The 12,999-nt window shown below is 37.3% G+C and overlaps 1 protein-coding gene across 3 annotated transcripts; it reads right to left on the bottom strand.

The window, feature by feature from the left end:
- Positions 4,156–6,711, bottom strand: LOC104790533. Of its 3 annotated transcripts, none has more exons than XR_768705.2 (2): positions 4,547–6,710; positions 4,156–4,464 (listed from the first exon to the last, which is right to left on the bottom strand). XR_768705.2 is itself a non-coding variant. In XM_010516305.2 (2 exons), the coding sequence occupies exon 2, from the start codon at positions 6,029–6,031 to the stop codon at positions 4,853–4,855; it is 1,179 nt and encodes a 392-aa protein (XP_010514607.1). In that variant the 5' UTR covers positions 6,032–6,095; positions 6,191–6,711; the 3' UTR covers positions 4,156–4,852. The 3 variants fall into 3 exon arrangements, 2 of the variants coding, with proteins under 2 accessions (XP_010514607.1, XP_010514608.1); XM_010516305.2 differs by having other exon boundaries at positions 4,156–6,095; positions 6,191–6,711; XM_010516306.2 differs by having other exon boundaries at positions 4,156–6,095; positions 6,242–6,711.

The following is a 12,999-nucleotide window of genomic DNA, read 5'->3' as shown; positions in this document are numbered from 1 at the left end:
GGAAGTCAACATTCAAAAAAACCAATGACAACTTGCCCACCATTTGTCTGGGTGAAATTAGTCCATCAACTAAAAATACTATAGTCTATAATATGGTTTTAGTTATAACTTGATAAGGGACAATCTTTTTACGTGTATTGTTGTCTATTATTGTCTACAATTTTCAGAATTGGTAGACAACATTGTCGATTAAGATACAACTTATCCATATGTTTAAGCCTAAACAAAAACAACACCAAACATCAAAATTTTTAAGTGAAATCAAACGTCACGGATAGTAGAGCGACGATTAGTTTGTTGTTCGACCCGATCCGATCCAACTGAGCCTAGATATGTTCATGAAGTTCCATCCTCTTCTTCTCAATCTCATCTTATTCAGCTATAAACGCAGAGAGAAGAACAAGTCAATTGATCCTTGATTCGATGTCGAAGTCTTTAAAATTGAAGTCTTTAAAATTGAATTCTCAGATGCATCATCACTTGCTGGAGAGGTTTAATCATTGTTAGAGAAAATAAAATTGATTTGGATGATATTGAGAGTATCGTCAACTTTATCTTAAAATTTTTATAGAGAACTTTTGTATCTATGTAGATCGACCCATCAAACATTTAAGTAAAATAGTGAGAAATACATGAGAGAGAGAGAGAGAGAGGAGGAAATAAAAAGAAGACAACAAGAAAGAAGAACAAATGGAAAAGAAAAAAAAAACTGATTATTTATAAAGAAAATATAATGTTTGATTTAGGACCGTTTGGTCGTTTTAGTTAGTTATTGTGATATTGGTGAAAATACATAATCCAATGTGGTAGTGTATATAAGTTTGCCTACAATATATGGTATTATTGTTAGAAAACTCTAAAGATAATATTATCTTTGTAACTTGATTATTTCATAATGTGAACAAAACCAAAATTGATACTTGTGAAAAAAAAAATTTAATCTTTAATATGATATTGAAAAAAACTTAAACGTTAATTTAGAACCAGTTGAGAGATTGTATTCCTCCTCTTAGAGAAATATCATATTTGTAATTTGGACCCGAACAAAAATATTTTACTTGTAATTGTTCAATGCAGTAAACTGGTGGCTCTGATGCTCCTAAGTCCTAACTTGTTTCTACATGCATGTTTTTTCATTTCTCACTAGTATAAAAAAACATCTATAGCCACTAAAATTTTCATGGCTGAACCATAAAATTCGTGGCTATTTCATCATATAGTAACAGAAAAACAACGTGTCTATAGCCTCGTAGCTAATTCAATTCATGACTTTTTCGTGTCTGTTTAACCACATAATTGACACGTGCACTTTATGGCACATTTAGTCACGAAGGACCATATTTTCTGCCACAAAGTATTTGTAGCTGTGATACACCCGTTTCAGAGACTTGCGTAGAGGTTTAAAAGAATTAATTTGGCCATCTATGTCACCAAAGTGCAATTATATTTTTGGTCAAAGGGCCTGAGAGAACTCCAAAGTTAAGTGTGCTTGAGCTGGAGTAGTTTCAGGATGGGTGACCTTCCCGGAAGTGACTGTCGGAACTGTGCGAGTGAGGACACAACACATGAAAAGATCATGTGGTGATTTGTAGGGACGGTAACTGAAACGACCCGACCCATTTTAAAAAAAAAATACAATATATAATCAAGCATCCTATACTACTTAATTAAACCAACCCAAACCACAAAAACATCATTTAAACCAGAAATAACCATATTACACAGCTGAAACGTACAAATAATACCACACCGACATATCATTAATACAATAACATTCCTAACCATTCTATCCAACAACCTAACATAACTCTAATCAAGGTTCCAACACATAACCATAAATAACCAACAACACACAAATGAGACCCTATATCATCCTCCTCCTCATCGCCTTTATTCCACGTTCACACTTTGCCTTTTCCTGCACCGCAAACACAAATTGAGATGCATGAGTATTTAATAAACACTCAGTGAGGCCATCCTCCCATCTACTGGGAAGCCAACTGAGATTCTATTATTAAAGCAAACAACCAAAACACAAACAACACAACAAACCAGAAAAACAAGACTTAAGTCTGGTGTCGACCGACACTAGGCCGGTGTCGACAGACGCGTCACTGGTGTCGACCGACACGTCACTGGTGTCGACCTACACTCAATCAACATGGTGTCGACCGACACTAACTGGTGTCGATCGACACCACCTTCGCAGACACGATTTGCACGAAACCGAACGACGAACCTCCTTTCCAAACCGTTTCCAAACCGTCCCAAACTCTTCCAAACTTCTCAGGAACCTATGGGAACATGAAAAACAACCAACCCACACAAGCAAAACACCACAAACACAAAGAAACAGCCAAAACAACAGAGATCTCAGGCTTAGATCAACCATGGTCAAGCACTCACGTCTTTTGCATGAAGATTCTCACTCGACAACGACAAATCCAACACTTAGAAGCCTTCTCCTTTGTTCCTAGCACAAGATCTTCACTTCACAGCAATAGATCTCTCAAGAACAGCAAAGGATCTCACAAATCTCTCTCAAAAACGTTTTCTCCTTCTTCTCTCTGCTTCTCTGTCAAAAACGGTTAAAAAGACGAAATAAGTCGAGTTCCCCTTTTAAACTCGAGTTTAGGGCTTCTCTTAAACCAACCATGCAAACCGGACAATTAAAATCAAACCAATCAACCGTAAGATATGGATGGACTCACAAGCCTAGTAAGAAGACATGAGACCCATTAAAGAAGGTGGACCCATTGATTATGATTGGGCATGGGATCCACTAAGAGGTGGTGGTCACAGCGTTACAGTAGCTATTTGGTGACTAGCGTTGCTACAAATTTGTGTCTAATTATTTTGTGGTTAATTGTGTATTTGTCCAAAAAAGAATAATTTAAATTATAAAAATCAGAAATGTGAAATGAAATTCCACATTTAAAACCATGAAATCCAAATACCAATATTTTCAATTACCACAAGCACTCTTATTTTACATTTCCAAAAGACTCACATAACCATACCAAATATCTTTATTAGATACCCAAATATTTCACAAACAAACCTGAAACTGAAAATAGAAAAACTATGCACACCATGCATCTAAGAACATTGCAAGAAGGAATAGCAAGTGAGGAGGCATTTTGGCCGAGACTATTGGGAGAATCATCCTCTGCAAAAGACTGCAGTAGTAGTGTTGCTACAAAAAAAAGCGAGATTAGTAGTTGTAAGTTAGTTAAAAAAGTGAGTTAACTTAGAGGAAATAAAATAAATAAACCACAAAAGTGTGCCAAGTATTTACCCTCTTCTGAGGAAAAAAATGTCCAGCACCTCCATGGTCCCAAGAAATTGTTTTGCTATGTTGTTAGGATGAATTTTATAGACGGACAAAGGTCAACACCAAAACCTGAAACAAGAGTCAAGAGAAAGTATCATCAATTTAAAAAAACAGAAGACATTATACAAAATTGTCGGAACAAACAAACGCAAATCAAATTATTTAAAACTTACCATAAAGGTCCATGTAATATTCTTCCTTATCATATATATGAAAGAGTAATGTCGTTACATATATAACAGGTAGCAAAGCGTTGCTCACTTGTTTGTTGGATTAAACCCATAATTTTGTTCTAATTTTAAAAATATAAACCAAACCAATACTTAACTTTCCTTAATTAAACGTATACAAAGGAGACGAACAAAAAGGTTCACCCAAGGGGTGAGCCTAAGTATTTTTCAAAAATTAGTGGGATGGTGGGAATGTTTTTGCCAAATTTTGGGTTTGTCCGCCCAAACAAAAAAAAATAATTTTTGTTTTATATTTATGTTAATTATCTCATTTTGAATAACAATTCATAACTGTTTTGAATAACAATTATATAACTAAATTTAAACCTGCGGTACACCGCATGCATACATTTTTATTATTATTTATACTTTATATTTTTGTTTTTGTTATATATTGGATCTTTTCCAAAAATAGAGGAATAACTAAATTTCCTGACCGTTTGTGCGGATGAATGTTTATATTAATTTTTTAACCTACAATACACTTCATGACCATTTGTTTGTTATATTTAGTTTGTTTTGTTTAGTATTTGAGATTCTATTTTGATTTTAATTATTATAACGAAAAATAAGAGATCTAGAAACATAGTAAGTCATTTATACACTATGATTAAGTCACATTTTTTTTTTCAACCAAACATTAAATAAAAAGAGAACTCCAAAGTTAGTTGCCAAAACTGGAGAAAAAGAGTTTACAAATGAAATTTCAGAAAATAAAGAGTTTCCTCTGTTAGGTCAGTGCCTATGCCCTGATAGTTCCAACTCAGAATCTTCACATTCTAGCCGGCGGTTTCGGGAGAGCCCCCATCCCTTTCTTACCTAGACGACCACCATCCGATGGTTTACCGGCCATTGTAGAGTTACCCTGTTTCCCCATCATCTTCTGTTTGTTCCCATCACCTGCATGTTTAGACAAAACCTTAGCAAGTAGACGTTTCCCAGTAGAAGCCAAAGCCAAAGTAGCTATCCTAGAGCCACTAACCCCTTTTCTAACATAAGGACTAATAACCCTCCGTTTGTTACCACTCTGATCTCCTAAGGTAAAAGCAGCCATAACACTATTCACTACACCCACTTCAAGGTCAACCGGACCGGAAAGAAGAGAAATACATTGCTGACCACCATCAGACTCTCCTTGAGGGTCAGTCTCCTGACCAGTGTGTAACTCGGTCTCCTGACCAGAATGTAACTCTATTCCCTGAACTGGAGAAGCAACCAACTCCTCGACAGCCTTGATACCACCCTTAGCATTATCCTCAAACTCACCATCCTCAAGCAGATCATCAGTTTATACCACAAAATCCATAGCCATAGAAGCCACACCATCACCCTTATGAGAGAAACCATCCAAATCACTGGTCACTTGTGAGTTACTAGATTCAGATACACCCACAATATTTGGAAAACTCAGCTGGGAATGCTTCTCGATGGGAGCCTCTTTAACCTTGTACAAGGGTTTGGGCCAAGCCGGCCCAACACCTTTCCTATTGAGATGGAAAACATGAGCCTTACCCGACGGTTCCCCATACCCTGATTGAAAGCCGCGGCGACCAGCAACCTCACCAACATTCCTCTTTTGACCCCAAACCGGACCGTGAAGCCGCTCCTGTTGACAAGGAACAGAAAAGCCACTATCACCAATCCGTTGCTGCGGTAGCAAACCATGGTCACCAACATCCGAAGACTGGAAATCTAAAGCTCTCTTAGCATGCTTCCTAGGCTTTTCCCAACCCCCAACGTTGTGATGTGACTCTTGCTTCCCCAAAGGAAGCTGCCTTTGACCACCCCTTTTATCCAACTGCTCATCAATGCCATGACCAGGACCAAACTTCTTAATCTCTGAACACACCCTCGACTCATGAGTCATCCTAAAGCAATGATCACATACACCCACCAATTTCTCATATTCTAGAGAAACCACAATTTCATCACCTGTATCAAAAGGCACCACCATCTTGAAAATTAGAGGATTAAACCCATTGACAGAAACACACAAGCTGCTCGATTCCTCATCAACCTCTTGAATCTTCCCAATCTTCTTACCAATGGCTTCAAGAGTTGCCACCTCCCACAATTGCATCGGAATCCCAGCCACCTTCACCCAAAAATTAATTGCAGAAGGATATGTGGAGGAAATGATCGGTTCCCATCTCACCAGAGAAACCATCCAGCCATCAAAATGATAAGGACCATTCTGAAGAACGGACAGAATATCTTCTTCATCATCAAAGTTGAACGGAAAGACACCTTGTCCCAGATCCGCTCCCACTACTTTATCCTCCAATTTCCAGATTTTTGGAAAATTTGCTACCAAAGACTCCATTCTTTGGCAAACCGGATTCATTAACCTCCCAATGAGAGTCATAGAGAACTGCTGGATTCTCTGAGCCAGAACTGAATTGGAGATCCTCACTGTGTCAGTACGAACCAAGGAAGCTTTACTCTTGTTGAACGCCACTTGAGCCATAACTCGCAACCGTAAGGGACGTTGAACACTACTCAAATAAAATAATCGCCAGATGCTGAATGAACTGAAACGAAGAAGCAGCCAAGGAGAAGGAGTAAAAGAAATGATTCCTGAACATAACCCTAGCCATCGCATAAATACCTCGTCTACAGCACTTACACCAATACAGGACACAAATCGAATATAGGAAATGCAAATCGCTGACCATACCAAAGCTGATCGTATCATCAATGCTCCGTTAATCCCTGTTACGATAGACCCAAAGGAAGATCCTGAGACCTTCCATAATCCAAATAGAAATGGATCCTTCCCCCAAACCGAAAAAAAAAAATCCAAAAGAAAAAGGCGATTGCGAGAGAGAAAAGGAGATTGCGATGATGGCTGGTTTTGGTCTTAGGTTTTGATATGGCGGTTCTCGTTGTTGTGGGCGGGGGGATGGAGAGATGATCTCTCAATCTCTCGTTCGATGGGATTGGTTCAGGGATGGAGCGGAACTTCATCTTTGAGTTTTTTTGGATTCCGACATTTATTGTTAGGATCTGGTTTTCAAAAAGGAAAATTGGCTTATGTGGTGTTTAATCTTCTGATTTTTACGGATCTGGAGCCTGAAAGCCTTAACGATCTGGTATCTGATGGGATTACGTTTGGTCAGATTTGGTGGTTTATCACGAATTCGGGTATCTTTGGTGGATTAAGTGACATGTCCTAATGATTTAATTATTTTACACAAATTTAGTTAAATTAACTTAATTTTTAATTTTTATATGTCAAATATTTTAATATTTTAATAATGTTAACAAGTAATAAAATGAGGGTAAAACTCAAAATGTACTTCAAATATATATCCACACTTAGAAAAACAACAATTACATAATTGTTATTCAAAATCATATAATTAAAAAATCTATATATATATATATATATAGATTTTTTAATTATATGATTTTGAATAACAATTATGTAATTGTTGTTTTTCTAAGTGTGGATATATTAAAAGTACATACACTAAATATGATTTAAGGTTAAGAAAATGATTATATTTTCAAAACATTAAAATTAAATATATATTTTTTTTATAAATAGATAATTTCAAAAGATTGATTTTATATTATATATGTGGTTTAAATATGTTTATATTGGAATATAGGGTTTGTAGTTAAGTTTTGGGGTATAGAGTTTGGAGTAAAGGTTTAAATTTGTGGTTAGGTTTTAGATTTGAAAAAATACAATGTTTTTACAATTGTTAGATCTGAGTTTTGGGAATGTTATAATTATATTTCTTTTTAGAGTTTATGGTTTTAGGATTAATGCTTATTTGGATTTTCACATAGCCACAAATTATTTGTGGTAAATTCGTGGTTATTTTATAAAAAAACTTTAACATCTATCTTAACATTTTTGAAGAACATTTTTGTGTCATCCTCTCTTATCTTTGTATCCAAACAATTCTCAATTAAATTCTCTAGAATCCTTACAACCAAACACAATCATTTCCTTATTTGATAATATTAATTTCCTTAAAACTATCTACCTAATTTAAATCAATATGTTAGATTAAAATATAATTCTCATTGCACTTTTATTTAATCTTATATTTAATTATTTTAATTACTATTTAATACATAAAGTTAATAAAATTTTAGATTTTTTTCCGCATATGATGTGATTTGAATTTTTATAAACGGATATATATTTTAAAATTTTTCTTAGGATATTTATACCCAAACAAGTATATCAACATATATAGCTCGAAATACATTTTCAAAATACAATAGGGTGCTATCACTTTTTGGTTTTTTGCCAGATTCGGGTCAGATTTTTAACTAAAATTATAACCGATTCAATTATCCGGATCCTCCTTAATATTACCGAATATTTTGGGCCGGTTTTTAATCTATAGCGTACTTATTTACATCCAATTAATGCCAATTAATGCCCATTGTATCTTAGGAAAGATCTAACTTACATGCCGAATTTTTAGTGCTGAGTTTGAGAAAAAGAATTGATAACACAAATTCTGTAATCACATCCCTATAATATAACAACTAATTTAAGATGAATACATCTTAGAAAATATCTAATTTGTGTTTAATAAACGATTACGTATTTGCTAAGTTCTTATTAGCCTTAAATGTACACTATTAATCCAATAATATCAATTGAGAATCAAAATAAGAATATGCCATATCATTCATTCCTAAATCATAACTAACCAAATAAAATGTATATTCTCAACTTGCGAATCAAGAGTTTATACAAAACTTATCTACAACAGTTAACAATATATATATATATATATATATGCAATTCACCATCGACTACAAGCACCGCTAAACTATTACAGTATTATATTAACAAAATAATAGACTTGTGGTGTACCACGGGGTAAAACCTAGTCTATTTTATAGTTGAGATTATTGCCAATGTAGGCATTATTTGGTAAGGACATTCGGAAATAGGCACTCTGAACAGTTAACTTTTACTGTGGACTAAAACTTGCAATGAACAGACGAATTTACCCTTGAGAGAAAGAGCGGGAATGTGATGGTTCATTGGGCAAGTGGGGTGGTGAAGTCATGGTGATTAATAAGGAAATTAAGAATAATGAACATAATATGTGGAGGCGAGGCAGGGTTTGCACTGTTCGACACAATATTTGATGTTAATCGTGTGGACAAAAAATAAGAAACAAACAGTAGTTTGGTGTACTAGGGTTTGTGGATTAACATAAATAAGTGAGTTTCGAGAAACTGTCTACAAAAGAGAGAAAGACGTCGTAAGTATCAAATTACAGAGACAGTTACAGATCTTAGTGAGAACAAGAAACTAGATGATCGATTCCGACGAGGAGGTAACTCTCATAAACCTTGTTTCTTTTATTATCTCATATACGTATATTGGAAACTGAGAAGCATAGGTAGTAAGAATAGGAATTTATGAATCATATTAGCAGAGTAGGGAACAGATACAGAGCTTATCTTTGTCGTTTGTTGTATCAGCTGAAACTTTTGATTTGTTGGTAGACCCGTAAAGGAGGGGGTATTATCGGTGAACAAGATTCAGTTATTATGGTCTACGAGATATGAATATCGTATAGTGACATGTGTATGCCGTATTACATATGATGAGTCAAATGTATAATTTTCCGCCTTTGGCTTCATTGCAGGGTATGGACACTCCTATACTCGTTTTAATTGGGGACTGGGACTATTATGCTGATGGAGGGTGGAAGTTCGTTGTAGAAACCACCTGCCCAGCCCAATGCATTATGGTTTCGGAAGAGATGAGATACAACACGTTAAATACAAGAATTCAGAAGGAATTTCAGAAAGATGTTGAAGGAGTCTTACGTCGAATTACATACTGCCCACCAACCGAAATGTCAATATTTTCTGCTGGGAAGACTCCTCCGGTGTCCATTACAACTGACACAAGCCTAAAAAATTTCTTCAAAATCAGAGCCACAACAAAACCTATGAATCTCTTCGCTACATTTGATAGTGGTTATCGCATAGAACCACTTAGCCCACTCCAGAACGTAAATGGAATTGTTGAAGGAATTATCCACCTTGAGGAGGGAACGCCTTATGTAGGCAGTTTAGATGTTGGTGCCTCCACATTTCAGACTGACGCAAACCATCATTTCAGGAATGAGAGAAGAACACCGTCAGTGAGAGACTCTGAAGAAGAAGCTGTTGAAAGAAGTTATGCTATAGACCTCAACAACATTTATGATGCGGACGTGCAAACTCAACTGGAGGTGATAGAAGAATTGGCAAGAGACGCACAAGGTTTGAAGAGTAATAAAGGAAAAGAAAAGGTCGCCTGTGAAGAGGTTGAAAGAGGCATTGCGGAATCGGAAGATTATGATACAGGGGATGAAGAAGACTATAATTACGATTTCTTGAATGTAGTCGTTAACAGGGAATGCAGGGAATTGCGATTGGATGATGGAATGGATGAAGGGGAAACATCAAATGCAATGAGAATGACAATTCTCGATGAGGGTGTGCCTGAAGATTTAGGAACAGCAGAGGAGGTTGGTGGATTCATTGAAAACATTGCCCCTGCAGGAGTACAACCAACTGATGATCTTGTTATAGATTCAACATCATTGAATAGAGAGGATGTAGAAGATCCGGAGATTCAGCTGAGCCTTGCAAACATCTATAATGAAATAATTGCAGCTGATGTTGTCCCATCACACGACTGTGCTCCTTGTTATGAGGATGAGTTCATAGAGACACAAGAACTACCTAATGGTGTTTATGATCCCAACAACGATGTGATATTCATTGGGAGGATATTCAGGAATAAATCAGAGATGCAAACTTTGATTGCTATATATGCAATCAAAAAATTCTTCACTTACCACCAAGTAAGATCAGATAGGGAGCGGCTTATTGTTCGATGTGTTGATGGAAATTGCCCTTGGAGAGTATATGGCAGAACTGCCGGTGGAACTTCGGAAAACATGATAGTGAGGACAGCGACACTCACACATACATGTGACATCACAACAAGGTCTCAATATGGGAAACTTGGACCGAGAGCTGTTGACATCCCTGATATAGTACTGGATAAGCTACGCGTTTCAATAAGTTACATGAAAGCATGGCATTCAAAAGAGAGGGCTGTATTAGCCGCTAGAGGCAGCTCAGAAGAGGGTTACAAGCTGTTTATGGTTTATTTGCACCTGCTGAAACAAACAAATCCTGGTACGGTTTGGGATGTTGTGAATAGGAGAGTAGATGCCTGGAAAAACAAGTTTAAGTACTTGTTCTTTGCTCTTGGCGCTTGCATTCACGCAGCAAGGTTCATGAGTAAAGTTTTGATTATAGATGCAACGACTATAAAAGCAAAATTTCGTGGATGTTTGCTAACCGCTAGCTTTCAAGATGGAAATTTCCAGATAATGCCTTTGCGGTTTGTTGTAGTTGACACTGACAACGAACAGGCATGGACATGGTTTTTCAAAAAACTTGTGTCCATAGTTCCGGACGGAGATGACTTGGTATTTGTCTCCAACAGGCACAACTCAATCTACGCATCATTAAGGAAAGTCTATCCTCTCGCGAAGCATGGTGCTTGCTCCGTTCATCTTTATCGAATTGTCAAAAGTAGATATAGTAGACAAAAAGGACTCGCATATTTGGTGGCAAATGCGGCGTGTGCTTACACAGTTGGCGAGTTCAGGCAAAAGTTTGATGAAATCGAGAGGAGAAGTCCTTTGTGTGCGAACTATCTAAGAGGAATAGGGATCTCTCACTGGTCACGAGTGTATTTCCAGGGTAGAAGATACAACATTATGAGCAGCAACATTGCCGAGAGTCTTAACGCTGCAATGGCTAAAGCTTTGGAGTTCCCTATTGTTTCAATGGTAGAGACAATACGGTTAATGAGATGGTTCTACTGTAGAAGTTTAAAGGCTAACAAGCATCTCGGTCCTGTCACACCTGAGGTTGAGGAGCTACTTCTCAAACATCTCTCTGATTCTGCTGGCTTAAGTGTGTCACCAGCCAGCGCAGACATATACCAAGTTAGCAACAGCCATGGTATCACGTTTACTGTATATCTAGACAGGAAGACTTGCAGCTGCAAAGTCTTTGAAACACTTGGCATTCCCTGTTCCCATGCATTGGCGGCTGCAAGGGTTAATGGGACTCCAATACCACGGCTAGTTGAAGAGAACTACAAGACTGATTTATGGAGAAATACTTATAGTGTTGTCGTCATGCCGGTTCCTGATGCTGTTGACCACGACATTCCAGAAGAAATGCTCAATCCAAATGGAGTTCCCCCGGAAACAAATGCAGGGCCAGGACGCCCAAGGAAGAGGAAGATCCCTTCAAATGGCGAGGAGCGGGAAATTCAACAAATTTACATCTTAAAAAAATTTGAACTCTGAGGTGTTTAGTAATTAATGGATGTGGTTCCATCTATGTTTTATTGTTGAAGCGAACAAAGATAAGGAAGATCGGACCAAGAAGGTGCAGTAGGTGTTATGGGACAGGCCATAACAGGGCTACTTGCAGGAACCCTATACCATAGGTTTGTCTACTATTAATCTTTGTCATCACCAACATATAAAGCAAAATAAGTAATGCATAGGATGTGAAATGTCTGAGCAGGGTGCAGGAGAAAGCAGTGGGAGGAAGGAAGTGGTATGTTTTTTTGATGTAAATAGAAGACATCATGGATGTCTGGGATAAGATGCAGTAGAATGACCACGGAAGAAACAACGCCTTTTGCAATGTACATAAGAAGCTGCACGAAATTGGGATTTGCAACCGGGGAGAAGCTGGTACATTCCATATACGAACCACAAACATTCAACAGATAGAGCGAATGATGAGAGAGTACCAGAACGCGAAACACTGTTGACAAACATTATCAGCCGCACAATTGATATAAGTGTAATGGGGGATATCTTCTAGCGGGTAACAGTGGGTTTGCAAGTAAAGACCAGAACCTGAAGGACCAAGTCGCACTATTTGCTAGATCACCATGTCTGCAAGGGCGACAACTTCTTCCCAATGACTTACCATTTCCCAAATATGCGAGATTGTGGAGATTCCAGTTTGATAATCACCCGCGCAAATCCGAAACACGCCGCAAACAAAAGTTGCGTAGACAGAATGAGTGGACGACAAAGTCAACATCGCAAACGCATTCTCGTCAGCGCCTTCTTGACAGAGGATACGTAAAGCCTCAAGATGATTTGCAGTAACATTTCCATGAGCCACGCATCTACTGAAAAAGGGACGATAAATTGAGTCCTTCTTTACGATGGAACTGTCAAGCATGAACTCTTAAAGATCAACGGACTGTAAGACAATGGGCGAAAAGACCGATGAGTTGGTTTCCTTTGAAGCATATATTAAAGGAACAAGGGACCTGAAGCCGTACTTGGCAACATAGATGAAAATATGAACAAGTAACTCTTTTGGTAGCTGACCCATTAGGGG

This window comes from Camelina sativa, chromosome 6 (assembly GCF_000633955.1).
Source record: "Camelina sativa cultivar DH55 chromosome 6, Cs, whole genome shotgun sequence".
Taxonomy (NCBI): Eukaryota; Viridiplantae; Streptophyta; class Magnoliopsida; order Brassicales; family Brassicaceae; genus Camelina; species Camelina sativa.
The sequence above is the reverse complement of the archived record's forward strand: the minus strand, read 5'-3'. Positions and strand labels throughout refer to the sequence as shown.

Coding starts and splice junctions, on each gene's coding strand:
- LOC104790533 (XM_010516305.2), bottom strand. CDS start 6,031: ATGGCTCAAGTGGCGTTCAACAAGAGTAAAGCTTCCTTGGTTCGTACT.